General features: G+C 49.4%; 1 protein-coding gene across 2 annotated transcripts in view; it reads right to left on the bottom strand.

Annotated features, from left to right (window-relative positions):
* The window catches only part of LOC142465919 (glypican-5-like), a 123341-nt gene that overhangs the window by 90208 nt on the left and 14160 nt on the right, over positions 1-18973 (bottom strand). For both annotated transcript variants that reach the window (XM_075570374.1, XM_075570375.1), the window contains exon 2: positions 1631-1792. In XM_075570374.1, coding sequence (XP_075426489.1) covers positions 1631-1792 — 162 coding nt within the window. The remainder of the gene's footprint in view (positions 1-1630; positions 1793-18973) is intronic.

The raw sequence follows: 18973 nt of genomic DNA, 5'->3' as shown, positions 1-18973 counted from the left end.
CACTCTTGGCTGAAGTTAAGTGTTTCTGAAACAAAAACCCTGTATCAGCCTTTAGGCTCCAACATCTGCTGATTCAGATAAAGTAAAACCAATCACAGCCGAGGTGAAATCCTAAACATGAGTATTGAACAGCTATCTTTATTTAAACATGTGCTTTCCAACGCAAAAGGTTGACAATGGGACCCGATTACGATACATTAATTAAAAGGCTGTCCTCTTCTCCATCAAGACTCTCTTTTCGTGATGCACTCCCTAAAGGAGTGCAGTCTTTGTCTGAGCCACCTGTGCTGAAGCAGGGATATCCTGAAAACCTGACCTGTTGGTGGCCCTTGAGGACTGGAGTTTCCCACCCGTGGTTAAGACTGTAAACAGACACACATAAGCATTAATTGCAATACATTCCCAAAGGGGCTTAGCGCTATGGGTAGTTATAACTTTGATATATGCTTGAAAAGGAGCCGCCTCACAAATCAATTGTTATTATTCCAGCCATACTAATTTGTACCGCGCTACAGAACATGTGTGCACCAGGTAAACGAGAATATAAAGAATTCTGAAGGAAACCCATTAGTGGTGTCTGATCGGCCTCACAGAAGCTTTTAGGAATGACCTACAGAATTAATTAGCACATCATGAGAGAATGCCAAGTTTATATAAAATATACAGTTTTTTTTAGAAAAATGAATCTGTTTGGTGCTTGTGGCGAGAGCCACAGCTGCTCAAAGAGAAGCCTCATCATCACATATTAAATGTCCCTCCAGTCTGCTGCTAGTGCTGAAGCCGTTCTGCCTGCTCAGCGTAACCAGCTCAGACTTTAACCCAGAGTGACACTGACAGATTGGTTTGGGGAACATTTTAATTTGCCAATTGGAATTGAAGACAAAAAGCTACTGTACATTATCAGGAAACCCCATGTCCTGGCCAGACCTTCTCCACATTAACTTCCTATCTAATGGAGGGTCTCTGGATCCTCATCTGCCTGAGCAGAAGGGGAACATTAGAAGCAGCTAATTGTGGGCACACCACCAACAAACAAACAAATGTACCAATTTATCACCTCACATAATCACTGTTATACCCCTCCCTAACACCCTGCTGCCCTCCTCACTGCCCTGTTATACCCCTCCCTACACACCCCAATATCCTGGTGCTTTCCTCTCTGCCATTTATACCCCTCCCTAACACCCTGCTGCCCAGCCTCACTGCCCTGTTACACCCCTCCCTACACACCCCAACACACTGCTTGCCCTCCTCATTGCCCCATTATACTCCTCCCTATACACCCCATCACCCTGCTGTCCTCCTCACTACCCCGTTATACCCCTCCTTATACAACCCAACATCCTGCTGCCCTCCTCACTGCCACGTTATACCCCTCCCTACACACCCCATCACCCTGCTGTCCTCCTCACTGCTCTGTTATACCCTTCCCTATACACCCCAATATCCTGCTGCCCTCACTTCCCTGTTATACCCCGCCCTACACACTCTGCTGCCCTCCTCACTTCCCTGTTATACCCCGCCCTACACACTCTGCTGCCCTCCTCACTTCCCTGTTATACCCCGCCCTACACACTCTGCTGCCCTCCTCACAGACCTACATCGCTGTGTCTCCCCATGAATGTCTCACCTTGGAAAGCGGACATGTGTCCAACGATCATGTATTTGAGCTCGAAGTTTAGGGCTTGGATGTTGTGGGTTAGCTCCCTCCTCACTGCCCCCTGGTAGCTGTCTTCCATCCTCCTGGTGCAGCAGGTGGGGGCTTTGTGCTGGCAGATTTGCAGGTCTGCATCTATCGCACAACAGGGACATGACAAGGAACGCGCTCAGAAACAGAAACAACAAGCAAAGAGAAACAAGACCAGGCTGCGGACTAATATAACAATTACAACTACGCAGCAATTTTAGGGTTAACTGAATACATGCAGTTTATGTGGACTATGTTTTGATCCATCAAATAATTTTGTGTAAAAAGAGGACTTTGCTTTCTGATGGCCGCTTCTTGCCACTTTATTAGCCCTGGCCAGTAACTGCATTTCCAAAGAGAACATTAAAAAAAAATGTTAAAAATTACAAAGGGAATGCTGAATATTTTTGACATTTTGTGATGGAGGCTCTATAACTCCTCCTATTACCTCTCCCTATAACTCCTCCTATTACCTCTCCCTATAACTCCTCCTATTACCTCTCCCTATAACTCCTCCTATTGCTCCATATAACTCCTCCTATTACTCCATATAACCTCTCCCTATAACTCCTCCTATTACCTCTCCCTATAACTCCTCCTATTACTCCATATAACCTCTCCCTATAACTCCTCCTATTACTCCATATAACCTCTCCCTATAACTCCTCCTATTACTCCATATAACCTCTCCCTATAACTCCTCCTATTACTCCATATAACCTCTCCCTATAACTCCTCCTATTACTCCATATAACCGCTCCCTATAACCGCTCCATATAACCACTCCCTATAACCGCTCCATATAACTCAATATAACCTCTCCCTATAACTCCTCCTATTACTCCATATAACTGCTCTCTATAACTCCTCCTATTACTCATATAACCTCTCTAAAAGTCCTCCTACTGCTCCATATAACCGCTCCCTATAACTCTCTTACTCAAATAAACACTCGCCATAGCTCTCTTACTCATATAAACGCTCCATATAACTCCTCCTATTGCTCCATATAAACGCTCCCTATAGCTCCTCCTATTACACCATATAACCGCACCCTATAACTCCTATTACTCCACATGAGCTCTCCCTATAACTCTTCTTTATGACTACAGTACAGACTCCCTATAACACCTATTACTCCATATAACCTCTCCCTATAACTCCTCTTATTTCCCCGTATAACCTCTCCCTATAACTCCTCCTATTTCCCCGTATAACGTCTCCCTATAACTCCTCCTATTTCCCCGTATAACCTCTCCCTATAACTCCTCCTATTTCCCCGTATAACCTCTCCCTATAACTCCTCCTATTTCCCCGTATAACGTCTCCCTATAACTCCTCCTATTTCCCCGTATAACCTCTCCCTATAACTCCTCCTATTTCCCCGTATAACCTCTCCCTATAACTCCTCCTATTTCCCCGTATAACCTCTCCCTATAACTCCTCCTATTTCCCCGTATAACCTCTCCCTATAACTCCTCCTATTTCCCCGTATAACCTCTCCCTATAACTCCTCCTATTTCCCCGTATAACCTCTCCCTATAACTCCTCCTATTTCCCCGTATAACCACTCCCTATAACTCCTCCTATTTCCCCGTATAACGTCTCCCTATAACTCCTCCTATTTCCCCGTATAACCTCTCCCTATAACTCCTCCTATTTCCCCGTATAACCTCTCCCTATAACTCCTCCTATTACACCATATAACCGCACCCTATAACTCCTATTACTCCACATGAGCTCTCCCTATAACTCTTCTTTATGACTACAGTACAGACTCCCTATAACACCTATTACTCCATATAACCTCTCCCTATAATTCCTCCTATTTCCCCGTATAACCTCTCCCTATAACTCCTCCTATTTCCCCGTATAACCTCTCCCTATAACTCCTCCTATTTCCCCGTATAACCTCTCCCTATAACTCCTCCTATTTCCCCGTATAACCTCTCCCTATAACTCCTCCTATTTCCCCGTATAACGTCTCCCTATAACTCCTCCTATTTCCCCGTATAACGTCTCCCTATAACTCCTCCTATTTCCCCGTATAACCTCTCCCTATAACTCCTCCTATTTCCCCGTATAACCACTCCCTATAACTCCTCCTATTACACCATATAACCTCTCCCTATAACTCCTCCTATTTCCCCATATAACCTCTCCCTATAACTCCTCCTATTTCCCCGTATAACCTCTCCCTATAACTCCTCCTATTTCCCCGTATAACCTCTCCCTATAACTCCTCCTATTTCCCCGTATAACCACTCCCTATAACTCCTCCTATTACACCATATAACCTCTCCCTATAACTCCTCCTATTTCCCCGTATAACCTCTCCCTATAACTCCTCCTATTTCCCCGTATAACCTCTCCCTATAACTCCTCCTATTTCCCCGTATAACCTCTCCCTATAACTCCTCCTATTTCCCCGTATAACCTCTCCCTATAACTCCTCCTATTTCCCCGTATAACCACTCCCTATAACTCCTCCTATTACACCATATAACCTCTCCCTATAACTCCTCCTATTTCCCCGTATAACCTCTCCCTATAACTCCTCCTATTTCCCCGTATAACCTCTCCCTATAACTCCTCCTATTTCCCCGTATAACCTCTCCCTATAACTTCTCCGATTACACCGTATAACCTCTCCCTATAACTCCTCCTATTTCCCCGTATAACGTCTCCCTATAACTCCTCCTATTTCCCCGTATAACCTCTCCCTATAACTCCTCCTATTTCCCCGTATAACCTCTCCCTATAACTCCTCCTATTTCCCCGTATAACCTCTCCCTATAACTCCTCCTATTTCCCCGTATAACCACTCCCTATAACTCCTCCTATTACACCATATAACCTCTCCCTATAACTCCTCCTATTTCCCCGTATAACCTCTCCCTATAACTCCTCCTTTTTCCCCGTATAACCTCTCCCTATAACTCCTCCTTTTTCCCCGTATAACCTCTCCCTATAACTCCTCCTATTTCCCCGTATAACCTCTCCCTATAACTCCTCCTATTTCCCCGTATAACCTCTCCCTATAACTCCTCCTATTTCCCCGTATAACCTCTCCCTATAACTCCTCCTATTACACCATATAACCTCTCCCTATAACTCCTCCTATTTCCCCGTATAACCTCTCCCTATAACTCCTCCTTTTTCCCCGTATAACCTCTCCCTATAACTCCTCCTATTTCCCCGTATAACCACTCCCTATAACTTTTTCTATTGCTCCATATAACTGCATAAAGTCTTCTGTATCCCGTGCGTCACATGCTGTCCTTGCTGCCTTAGTTATCAGGAGCGCAGCATTCAGATTACACAGAACAAGCAGCCAATCTCCGAGCTCAGCTCTCTCAGACTACGGACAGACCCCAGGACAGCGCGGGAAGGAGAGGAACACTGTGCGCTGCCGGAGAGCGCGGACAAGGCTGGACTGTGCTGCACAAAACATGAATATACATGAGCATACACACTGCTCCGCACGTACACGGGAGCGGTTACATATGAGGATACACACTGCTCCGCACGTACACGGGAGCGGTTACATATGAGCATACACACTGCTCCGCACATACACGGGAGCGGTTACATATGAGGATACACACTGCTCCACACATACACGGGAGCGGTTACATATGAGGATACACACTGCTCCGCACGTACACGGGAGCGGTTACATATGAGCATACACACGGCTCCGCACGTACACGGGAGCGGTTACATATGAGGATACACACTGCTCCGCACATACACGGGAGCGGTTACATATGAGCATACACACTGCTCCGCACGTACACGTGAGCGGTTACATATGAGCATACACACTGCTCCGCACGTACACGGGAGCGGTTGCATATGAGGATACACACTGCTCCGCACGTACACGGGAGCGGTTACATATGAGGATACACACTGCTCCGCACATACACAGGAGCGGTTACATATGAGAATACACACTGCTCCGCACATACACAGGAGAGGTTACATATGAGCATACACACTGCTCCGCACGTACACGGGAGCGGTTACATATGAGCATACACACTGCTCCGCACATACACGGGAGCGGTTACATATGAGCATACACACTGCTCCACACATACACAGGAGCGGTTACATATGAGCATACACACTGCTCCACACATACACAGGAGCGGTTACATATGAGCATACACACTGCTCCGCACGTACACGGGAGCGGTTACATATGAGCATACACACTGCTCCGCACATACACAGGAGCGGTTACATATGAGGATACACACTGCTCCGCACGTACACGGGAGCGGTTACATATGAGAATACACACTGCTCCGCACATACACGGGAGCGGTTACATATGAGCATACACACTGCTCCACACATACACGGGAGCGGTTACATATGAGAATACACACTGCTCCGCACGTACACGGGAGCGGTTACATATGAGCATACACACTGCTCCGCACATACACGGGAGCGGTTACATATGAGGATACACACTGCTCCGCACGTACACGGGAGCGGTTACATATGAGGATACACACTGCCCCGCACATACACAGGAGCGGTTACATATGAGCATACACACTGCTCCGCACGTACACGGGAGCGGTTACATATGAGGATACACACTGCTCCGCACGTACACGGGAGCGGTTACATATGAGCATACACACTGCTCCGCACATACACGGGAGCGGTTACATATGAGAATACACACTGCTCCGCACATACACGGGAGCGGTTACATATGAGCATACACACTGCTCCGCACGTACACGGGAGCGGTTACATATGAGCATACACACTGCTCCGCACGTACACGGGAGCGGTTACATATGAGCATACACACTGCTCCGCACGTACACGGGAGCGGTTACATATGAGCATACACACTGCTCCGCACATACACAGGAGCGGTTACATATGAGCATACACATTGCTCCGCACATTCACGGGAGCGGTTACATATGAGCATACACACTGCTCCGCACATACACGGGAGCGGTTACATATGAGCATACACACTGCTCCGCACATACACGGGAGCGGTTACATATGAGCATACACACTGCTCCGCACATACACAGGAGCGGTAACATATGAGCATACACACTGCTCCGCACATACACGGGAGCGGTTACATATGAGCATACACACTGCTCCGCACATACACGGGAGCGGTTACATATGAGAATACACACTGCTCCGCACATACACGGGAGCGGTTACATATGAGCATACACACTGCTCCGCACGTACACGGGAGCGGTTACATATGAGAATACACACTGCTCCGCACATACACGGGAGCGGTTACATATGAGCATACACACTGCTCCGCACGTACACGGGAGCGGTTACATATGAGCATACACACTGCTCCGCACGTACACGGGAGCGGTTACATATGAGGATACACACTGCTCCGCACGTACACGGGAGCGGTTACATATGAGCATACACACTGCTCCGCACGTACACGGGAGCGGTTACATATGAGAATACACACTGCTCCGCACGTACACGGGAGCGGTTACATATGAGGATACACACTGCTCCGCACATACACGGGAGCGGTTACATATGAGGATACACACTGCTCCGCACATACACGGGAGCGGTTACATATGAGGATACACACTGCTCCGCACATACACAGGTGCGGTTACATATGAGGATACTCAATGCCCCGCATATACACACCACCCAAGTGACACCAAAACAGATAGCATAACATATTAGCAGATACTCCCCATTCATACATCATTATATATCTCCCGTATAGAGTACTAGCTGATATACCCGGCGTTGCCCGGGCTGCCAAATGCTTTATTTACTAACCAATACAGTGTTTCTCAACCGGGTGCCGCGATTCTCTGAAAAGCGTGCCGCGGCCGCTGGGGACACACCTCTGGCTTTGTGTGCAGAGGAGAGAGGTAAGTGATTTGTGTTGGATGGGAAGCTGTATGTGAGAAGTCAGAGTTGTCTGTGTGTGGTGTGGGTGAGTGCTTTGTGTGTGGAGAGGGGAGGTGTTTAGTTTGAGTAAGAGAAGGGCACCCCCATTCTGAGGGGAGAGGGTGAGAGGGTGAGTGTGGAATGCATACGGAGAGGTGTGAATGTGAGAAGGTAGTAAATGTGGTTTGAGTGATTGCTCTGTGTATGTGTGGAGCGAGGGGGAACGTGAGTGGGTGTGAGGGTGCAAGTAGGAGAGAAGGTGGGGTGAAAGTGTAGTGTGTGACTGAGAAAGGGGGTGTCTGCTAAGTGAGAAGAGAGGCAATGTAGATTGTGATGAGTATGAAGTGTGTATGAAGGGGGTGAATGTGAAGTGTGTAAGAATTGGAGTGTGGTGGTATGGGTCTGTGAGGAGGATGAGTGTGGTAGATATGGGTGTGTGAGAAGGAAGGCGAGTATGGTGGGTATGGGTGTGTGCGGTGGGTGAGTGAGATGGGTATGAGTGTGTAAGGCAAGGGTGAGAGTGGTGTGTAAGGCAGGGGTGAGTGTGGTGGGTATGGGTGAGTCAGCTGGGTATGGATGTGTGCTGAGGGTGAGACGGTGGGTATGAGTGTGTAAGACAGAGTTGCGGGTGGTTGGTATAAGTGTGTGAGGAGTATGAGTGAGGTGGGTATGGATGCTTGAGAAGGGTGAGTGTGGTGGGTATGGGTGAGTGTGGTGGGTATGTGAGTCAGCTGGGTATGGGTGTGTGAGGAGGGTGAGACGGTGGGTACGAGTGCGTAAGATAGGGGTGCGTGTGGTTGGTATAGGTGTGTGAGGAGTATGGATGCTTGAAAAGGGTGAGTGTGGTGCCTGTGAGCGGGAGGGGGGAGGTCTCATGAGCAGGGGTGCCCCGAGATTTTAAAATTCCTCCAGGTGCGCCGATGCTGAAAAAAGGTTGAGAATCACTGCACTAAAGCGTTCAGCTCCCCCACCCTCCCCAATCACTGCACTAACCCCCCCACCCTCCCCAATCACTGCACTAACTCCCCCACCCTCCCCAATCACTGCACTAACTCCCCCACCCTCCCCAATCACTGCACTAACTCCCCCACCCTCCCCAATCACTGCACTAACTCCCCCACCCTCCCCAATCACTGCACTAACTCCCCCACCCTCCCCAATCACTGCACTAACTCCCCCACCCTCCCCAAACACTGCACTAACTCCCCCACCCTCCCCAATCACTGCAGGGATTCAATGATTCATTCGGAAACAATTAGAGTAGGGAACAGCGAGATCCCTGCTGGGGAATTATCTCCCAACCTCGGGCTCATTCACAGAGAATTTAATAACAGAAAAATAACAATGTGCGCAGCAAAACAGGACAGCTAATTCTTTATTTTCATAACCACAGATCCAAGAAGTAGCCTGAAGGGGAAGGACACATTCCTCCCTCATGTACCATCTCCATCAACCTGACTTAGTCTGACTCCCACCTGTATCAACATACGGAAGGAATGCTCTGATTCAGACCGCGGCATTAGCCCCAAATAATGTATATACTGTGTATACATTTATCAGACCTACTGTATGTAAACACAGAATTTAAAAATTGGTGATAATGTGTATTAGCACCCACTCCACTCTGACTGTAAGCTCTTGGGCCAAGAATTCCTGTACGCTTACGTTTACAACTCTCAAGGTTCTGATGCTCCATGGAATAAATCCCTCACAACTGAAAATTAACACTTAATAGATGGTGAAAGTGTACCAAACACTGGCAGACACACTTCTCTTTCTTGTGTAATTCTTCCCTCCCTAAGGTTAGTATAAACCTTTTATATTGGTGTCTAAATATCACAAAGCATCACTACTTTTAGTGACACACTTGGACCCTAGTAGGTAATTGAAAGGAGCAAAAGTTTTAATCAGAGAATACCACCCAATATCTCCCTTATTTGATTGACTTGTCCAGTTGTCCCGGGAAAGGTCTGTCGGGACGCATAATTGTCCCGTATATTAGCGCCTTGATGAGGAATGCCTGACCTTAAAATGACTGTAATTAAATAAGGCATAAAAACGTAATAGATTTCTACTTGAGTATAACAGTTACCTTGGACTCTTGGACATCTTTCATGTGTATGAATACAGAACAGAGGGGATCCGGTCCCTGCTCCACTGTGAACTCTCTGCCCCAGTGGGGTCTCAAATAAGGCCTTCCCGGTACATTGTGGGCTCAAGTGTAGCTCCTATTACTCCTGTGGTGGCTCAAATGGTGCCCCCAGCCGGTGTGGGCTCAAGTGTGACCCCCCACCGTTGTGGGCATGGGGGCTCAAGTGTCTCCCCCCAGGTTGGGGCTCAAGTGGGGTCCCCTCCTGTGATGATGAGGGGGTAACCAGGCTCACAAATAAAGGTTAAGTCTGTTTGGTTACCTCTGATTCATGCTTTGGGGTTCGGGAGTGTCAGCTCTTGAGCCTAACTGTTGTATACGCATGCTATGTAATTATGCGACAATAAAGAATTTTTGTGTTTTTGCCTTTCCAGGGATGCCCCAAAAATGTACCCGAGAATCATGCTTGATTCCCAGATGCATATAGGCACATTGTCCCGGCAATATCTCCCCTTGAAAACGCTTGGACGACTCCCCGCAAAGATTTCCTGCTTCAGCACAGCCCAGAAAGGTACACGGGGCATAGGGATGCAAAGTAACAATGAGGGGTCCCTTGGTTAAGGGGGATTCCAGTTAATGCCTAGGTCAATCAGAACCAGTATAGAGGTTCTGGAATGCTCCAACCATATAAAAGGTTGCGAGGGGATTTTTAAAGTCCAGTCCTAGTCTATTTGTATAGTGTGTGGGGAATATAGGCTAATAGAAAATAAAGTGCAGCTTTTTATTCTATTCCCCATACCCAGAGGCTTAGGACATGTAAAAGTATATTTTTATTAACATTTGTGTTGGGTATAAAATGTACTGTTGTGCACGGTATTATGAGCTGGGACTATCAGAACAAATGTTCTGAGCGAGCCAGTGGGCTACCAACTTGGTGCCAGTGAGTCTGCTCAGACATCAGACATGAAAGCCACAGAGGATGCCTGAGGTGTGAAGACCATCTGGGCTCAAGTACCCACATCCTGGGATAAATGGAAGTCCTCCGGACTACCATTTTCCCCACCAGACTTGGAGGAGCCTGACCCAGCGGGTGGCATCTGAATAGCAAGGGGCTAGGTGACAAACTTGCGCATGTCCCTTGGCTGATTGAGAAACCCCACTTGCCTGGCTTCACAGGACCGGCTTCGCTCTGATTGGCTGGTAAGAATGTTCCCACGCTGTGATTGGCTGTAGTATTTTGTGAATGAACGCCAAAATACTATAAGAATCCCTCAGCCTACCCGGTTATGAGATTCTAAGCGCCAGAAGTCAAGCGGTAAATTCGAAACGACCAAAAGATGCTCTTGTGGAAATAGCAAGAGACCGGCTTCAGAAAAACCAAGACTAAATATTTTTCCACTTTTTGCGGCCAAGTTCTGAGAATTGAACGTCGCGGTCGCGGCTGGGATTTCAAGCCGATTTTAGTTCCAGGACGTTTGGAGCCAAGTCCCGGTCAAGCAATTTCAAGTCCTTCGGAGAGAAGGGAGCGGTGGCATCTGGAACTTCATGCCGATTTGGGTTCCAGGACATTTCGGGCTAAGTCCCGGTCAAAGAAAGACTCTTGTTTAACGTACCAAATAGCTAGGAAAGTCTAGTTTTTTACCCCAGTTCCAAAGTAAGTGTGTCTCTTCTTATGTAGTTTGTGTATCATTGTTTGTATGCCTTTTCCTGTGAATAAATGTACAATTTATTTCACTTTACCTGTTTTGCTCACTGTATGATCCTGGGAAAAAGGTGTAAATGTCTGGTCTTCCGTGACACTTCTCCAGTGTAAAATCAAGTGGGCCCTTCCCCCCCAAATAGGGTCTCAAGTGGGGCACCTTCCCCAGTGTAAACTCCAGTGGGGTCCCCACCCCATTGGGGGGCTCAAATATGGCCCCCACCCGAGTGGAGGCTCAACTGGGACTCCCCCCCTTCAAAGGGGGAGAAGGAATAATGGGGCCTGTAGCCAGAGGAGGAGCAGGGCCCTTCACTTACCCCCAGATGGGTCCCTGCAACCTCGCCTGCTTCCACCGCCGGCTACGTGCGCTGGTGCTCTTTCCCCCGCCACGTGGGAGCTTCACCTCTGCCTCTCCCAGCCTGCACGGGACTTCCCCTGACCGTGCAGGAGCTACTCAGACCAGGAGCTTCACCATGCAAGACTTCTCCTCAGTTCGGCCCGCCAGCAGCTGAGCAGCTGAGCACAGAAGCTGCTCCAACGTGGGAGGTCCCACACTGGAGCTGACATAATGCAATTGCCGGCAGGGTCGCAGACTAACTCCCTTGCCCCTCCCCCCTGCTCGCGTCACCCCGTCATCGAAGGCACGGGGGCAGGGAGAGGCTAGGGAGCAACCAGAAGGTAGTAGGGGAGCCTGGCCCCCCGTCACGGTGCCCTTCACTTAGGGCTCAGGCACCTCTCTGTCAACACAGCAAAACCCTCTGCGCTAAAACACACCCCTATAAATCCTCCTCACACATCCTCTTTCTTTGTATGCTTCTCCTTGCTTCTGGGCATATATCTCCCAATCTCGCCTCCCACATACAATTTCAACTCCTTCTACTGTAAATCCCTCTAACCTCATACCCATCCCCTGTCGCCCTCCCTCCTCTCTCCTGTGTCCTTTGGAATGCACGCTCCCTTTCTAACAAGTTCCTCCCTGTACATGACTTATTTTTCACTCACTCTCTGCTCCTCTTTGCTATAATTGAGACTTGGCTCACTCAGTCTGACTCTGCACTAGAAGCTGTCCTCTCTTATGGTGGCTCTTCCTTTCCTCAATCTGCCATTACCAAACCCGTCCTATTCCTCCCTCTCTTTCTTTTCCATCCTTTGAAGCTCACACTGTCCAGCTTTTTTCTCCTCTCCCTCCTTACGCGACGGTCATCTATCGCCCACCTACCTCTACCCAATCCCCTTCTGTCTTTCTCTATAATTTTGAATCCTGGTTCTCCTTCTCTCTTCCGACTCCCTGTTCTTCTCCTTAGGGACTTCAACTGCGATATTGATGACCCCTCTCTCCCTTGGGCTTCCCAATTTCTCTCTCTAATCTCTTCTTTTGGGCTCCACCAATGATCTGATACCTGGACCTGATTTTCCCCCAAAAACTCCCTTTCCCTTAGGCTCCTCCCTCTTTTGTCTGCTCCGCTACAGACTCTGACAACCTTGTCATGAACTACAACTATGCCCAATCCTCCTCTCTTGATCTACATGTTCTTTGACTCTTTTTCCTCTGTCACAGAGGAGGATGTGTTTCGCTGCGGATCTTCTCCCTCTACCACTTGCCTTTTTTTACCCCATTCCCTCCCATCTCCTCAAACTTCTTGCTCCTACTCAGTGGCATAGCTAGAAATGTGCGGGCCCACAGGAAAAAAAAAATATTTCAAGGCCCCATTAATATTAATTGTAACTTAGTTCCCTGGCTATCATCTTTTCTTTGGCCCTAACAGTATAAGTCTAGTTAGACACAGGCAATGTGGGGATAAGCTCTCTCATGGAGGCCTAGCTTGTTGTTGCAGCCTGGATACACTATTGCTGTATCCAGGGGTGGGCTTAACAACAACCAGAGAGTGTCATCCCTGGGGAGGATACTGGCTGGGTCACATGCCATGATGTGATGCCTATCAGTATCGGACCTGTCCTGTTATGGGGCAGGGTTACAAACCCCTCCCCTGAAGTACAATAGCTGACACTCTCCCAGAAGTCCGGAGCGCTCTCTTCCCTCCCCTGTGGATTGGAATCACTTACCCTTTATCCCATCAGGGGTAAAAGAGCTGAGAAGGGACCTGCAGGGCCTCAAGCCCTAGGGGTACTACTTCAGTGAATGAGCCTGCTATATTTGTATGATACTACAAATAAAGAGCCAGTTGAATACATCTTGTGTGGCTACTTGAATGAAACACTACATGAATTGCCAGTGCGGACCATCCTAGCTGCACCAGGATCCTCACTGTCTGGAGGCGCTATGCTGATGGAAGAACCATCCCTGAGAGCCTGTCCTGATGCCTCCCCATACCATCGCAAAGTTCTCAAGCCTTCTGTTTTACCAAACAGGTATGCACTGCACCATCATGCACCAGGTAGCAGCTAGAATCTTCCTCTGGTGGTGGTGGGGGGATGGGGGGGGGGGGGGAAGGTAGATGGACTACATAATATTGACTGCAATTTTTTTCTCCCTCCCCCTATCCTCTCTCATCTCTCCCCATCCCTCCTCCTCCTCCCTCATCATCTCTCCCCCTCCTACCAATATATAATTTAAAAAAAGCTGTGTGTGCTGTGCACGCGCATAGTAAGTGAAACTTCTTTGACTTTTGTCACAGAAATTGTATTTGTGTTGGTGATGTTTTAATTAAAAATCAAAATACAATTTCATTGACAAAACGCAAATAAATTTGACTTAGAATGCGCATGCTCGGCACACATCCCCTGTATTAGCTATTTGCACTAAGTGTGAATTCCTCGTGTGTGCGTGTGACTGAGTGTGCGTGTGCGTGTGACTGTGCGTGTGCGTGTGACTGAGTGTGCGTGTGACTGAGTGTGCGTGTGACTGAGTGTGCGTGTGACTGAGTGTGCGTGTGACTGAGTGTGCGTGTGACTGAGTGTGCGTGTGACTGAGTGTGCGTGTGACGGTGAGTGTGCATGTGACTGAGTGTGACCTTATATATCCCCTTGCACATCAACCCCCTTGCACATCAGCCCCCCTGCACATCACCCCCCTTCACCTTACATATATCCCCCTGCACATCACCCCCCTTGAACATCACCCCCCTTCACCTTACATATCCCCCTGCACATCACCCCCCTTCACCTTACATATATCCCCCTGCACATCACCCCCCCTGCACCCTACATATCCCCCTGCACATCACCCTCCTTCACCTTACATATCTCCCTGCACATCACCCCCTTCACCTTACATATCTCCCTGCACATCACCCCCCCCCTGCACCCTACATATCCCCATGCACATCACCCCCCTTCACCTTACATATCTCCCTGCACATCACCCCCCTTCACCTTACATATCTCTCTGCACATCACCCCCCTTGCACATCACCCCCCTTCACCTTACATATCTCTCTGCACATCACCCCCCTTCACCTTACATATCTCCCTGCACATCACCCCCCTTGCACATCACACCCCTTCACCTTACATATCTCTCTGCACATCACCCCCCTTCACCTTACACATCTCTCTGCACATAACCCCCTTTCACCTTACATATCTCTCTGCACATCACCCCCCTTCACCTTACATATCTCCCTGCACATCCCATACCCCCCTGCACATCCCATACCCCCCTGCACATCCCATACCCCCCTGCACATCCCATACCCCCCTGCACATCCCATACCCCCCTGCACATCCCATACCCCCCTGCGCATCACATATCCCCCTGCACATCACATATCCCCCTGCACATCCCATACCCCCCTGCGCATCCCATACCCCCCTGCGCATCCCATACCCCCTGCGCATCACATATCCCCCTGCACATCTCCCCCCTTCACCTTACATACCCCCCTGCACATCACATACCCCCCTGCACATCATATACCCCCCTGCACATCACATACCCCCCTGTACATCACCGCCCTTGCACCCTACATATCCCCCTGCACATCACCCCCCTTGCACATCACCCCCCTTCACCTTACATATCTCCCTGCACATCACCCTCCTTCACCTTACATATCTCCCTGCACATCACCCCCCTTGCACATCACCGTGACGTCACTTCCGTTTCACATTTCGCCCCCAACTCTCCCGTTTTACCCCATCAGAATAGGTGCCACTAAAGAAGTTTCACTTCAAAAATGCAACCCCCTCACAAATACATAATAAATACCCTCCCTCCTCAAAGCATAATAAATACACTCCCCCTCCCCAATACATAATAAAAATACACCCTCCTCCCCAATACACAATAAATACACCCCCCTCCCCAATACACAATAAATACCCCCCCCTCTCCTATACATAATAAATACCCCGACTTAGCTTGGTGTCAGGCCGGGACCCGGTGGTTGGTGGCGGCTTGGCAGCCCCACAAAGCAGTTGCTACTGGGCCCAGCTCTCCCCTGCTGCAGGCTTCTCTCTCTCAACTCGGTCCAACGCGGAGCTTCCAACATCAGTGTGTCCCAGTTCCAGTGTGTTCCAGTTCCAGTGTGTCCCAGTTCCAGTGTGTCCCAGTTCCAGTGTGTCCCAGTTCCAGTGTGTCCCAGTTCCAGTGTGTCCCAGTTCCAGTGTGTTCCAGCTCGCGCCAGCGTGGGACAGAGTGTCAGGGGGAGAAACCTGCAGCAGGGGAGAGCTGGGCCCAGCGGCAACTGCTTCGTGCGGCCGCCGGCTGTGAGGAATCAGGGATCGCGGCGCCCGCGCCCTGGTTCCTCTGCTGATATATTCCCTCCTGCTGCCGTGGCACGCACCTCTCGCCAGCGCCACTCACCTCCGTCGGTGCTGGGGGTTCCCCGTCGTCCTCGGCGTCCCCGGTTTCCAGCAGTACCTCACGCGGCCGCCATGTTGCTCGGGCGCGCGCCTGAATAGCGCGCGCCGGGCGAAGTTAATTTATTCACTGCTCTGGCAGTGAAGACCCGCCCCCAATACAGAAATATGATCTCCTGTCAAGACAAGAGTTCTCACCTGCCTGCCAATCAAGGGAACCTATCCAGGATGGCTCCACGCAGTCCTCCAGGTCTGCCTTCACTTCTGATTGGTCAGCCACACTTTATAATGCCAGTCCTTCCTATCATTCATTGCTCGACATAGTTTTCACTTGGATTACTACTCTGGCGTTTTCTCTCTCATTCACTCAGGTTACGACTTGGCTTGGCGGACGTCTCTCTCTGGCTCTAGACCCCTGCTTGGACAAACGACCTTCCAGTATTCTCCAATCCCAGACCTTGGCTAACGGCAACGACAACGGCATTTCTACACCGGTACCGGCAAGTATTGCTAGCGAAATACACCTGGCCTGGCAACGCCAAAATCACCACACTCCGGACACGCTCCCTTTGCTGCGGGTGCGTGCTTCTATACGTTCCTCACCTCAGTGAAAGGAACGGGTCTGGTCTGCGGGCAGCACCGGCGTAACATTATGTCGAGCCCACAAGACGCAGACCAGACTGTGGACTCTATGATGACAGCCATGTACCAACAAATACAGGCCTTAACGGATCAAGTGGCTCTCCTCTCCCAACAGGTATCGGACCGCCCTTTACAGGCTCCACCTGCGGCTGCACCCCCGGCGCAGCCTGACTTATCTTCCACTTCATTTTCAGTTCCGAAGATTCCGGCTCCAAGGCCCTACGCAGGGGATCCACACACCTGTCGTGGCTTTCTCAACCAGTGCGAGATCCAGTTCGAGATGGCTCCCCAGCTGGATGCTACTGGCCGGAAAAAGGTAGCCTACGTATATAGTCTGCTCACAGGTAATGCACTGGCATGGGCTTCTCCGATCTGGGAACTACGCCCTGATATTACCCGCGATTACGCGGCCTTCAGACGGGACTTTCGACAGGTTTTTGATATCCCCGCACGTCAAGAGACTGCTTCTGATACCCTGCTAGAGCTTACACAGGGACGTCGGCCTGTGGGTCAATACGCCTTGGAATTCAGAACCGTAGCAGCTGAGACTCATTGGGGTCAGGAGGCTTTAGTCGCCGCCTTCTGGAAAGGTCTATCGGAGTCTCTGAAGGATGAACTTGCTTCCCACACCAGGCCAGTGTTACTGGAGGATCTCATCACCCTGGCTACTCGTATGGATCAGCGCCTTCAGGTACGCCGCGCTCAGCGTCAGCTTCCCCGGGCTACGCCTTTCCGTACTTCCTTTTCCAGGTTCTCTACTAACCAGAGACCCGTCGTATCCCCGTTACCGGCGCTGGAGGCTCCAGAGCCGATGCAACTTGGAGTTCAGCAACCTCGGGTACCGTCACGACAACTTCGCTCTACTGGGGAATCGTGCCATCATTGCGGAGCTTCTGAGCAGCGTACCCGTAACCATCCTCCATCTCCGGGAAACGACTAAGCCCAGTGAGTACGAAGGGGCGCTCTCTGGGTACTGAATCTCCTTGTCCCCCTCCAAGAAGGGAACTTCCCAAAAGATTGACTATTCCCGTCTCCCTTTCAGGACCGACTTTCCGCACCTCCACTGCTGCATTTATCGATTCCGGCGCAGGAGGGAATTTCATAGATCAAACCTTTTCTGAGCAAAATCAAATTCCGCTTTCCAGGAAGGAATCTCCCGTTGCCTTGGTCGGGATTGATAATCGACCTCTCACCCCGGCTTATATCTCCTTAGAGACCGGACCTATCACCCTTTCTACTCATTCTCACAAAGAGACTCTGGGTTTTGATGTTATTCATGCCCCAGGAACACCTATCACGCTTGGCTTGCCCTGGTTACAGAAGCATAATCCACTCATCGATTGGGTGTCTCCTAACCCTATTAACTTGAGGTCAAGGTCAGAGAAACATTTTCCCTCTATCAAGCAACCATCCTTTCTATTAGCCAATACATCAAGTTCTCTGAGGGAGTTGCCTTCTCCATACGCCGAATTCTTGGACGTTTTCAGCAAGGCTCAGTCTGAACTTCTACCTCCTCATCGTTCCTACGATTGTCCGATTGATCTGATACCTGGTTATACCTTGCCGAAAGCCAAATCTTATCCTCTCTCGTTGCCCGAGACCAAAGCTATGGACGAATATATTCGTGAGAATCTTAAGCGGGGTTTCATACGTCATTCCAATTCTCCTGCGGGGGCTGGATTCTTCTTTGTCAAAAAGAAAGATGGTACCCTCAGACCATGTATTGATTACCGGGGTCTGAACCATATCACGGTGAAGAATCGTTATCCACTCCCACTCATCTCCGAACTCTTTGATAGACTTCAGGGGGCCAATCTCTTTACTAAACTGGATCTCCGTGGGGCATACAACCTCATCCGCATCCGGGAGGGCGATGAATGGAAGACTGCCTTCAACACCCGTAGCGGACACTACGAATATCTAGTGATGCCCTTCGGGTTATGCAACGCACCGGCAGTTTTTCAGGACTTCATCAATGACATCTTTCGAGACGTTCTTAATATATTTGTCATTGTATACCTGGATGACATCCTTATTTTTTCTCAAAACTTACAGGATCATATCATCCATACGAAGTTTGTGCTTTCACGCCTCCGCGAGAACCGGTTGTTTGCTAAAATGGAGAAATGCATTTTTCATCAGTCTACCA

The sequence above is a fragment of the Ascaphus truei genome, chromosome 14 (assembly GCF_040206685.1).
Source record: "Ascaphus truei isolate aAscTru1 chromosome 14, aAscTru1.hap1, whole genome shotgun sequence".
NCBI lineage: Eukaryota > Metazoa > Chordata > Amphibia > Anura > Ascaphidae > Ascaphus > Ascaphus truei.
The sequence above is the reverse complement of the archived record's forward strand: the minus strand, read 5'-3'. Positions and strand labels throughout refer to the sequence as shown.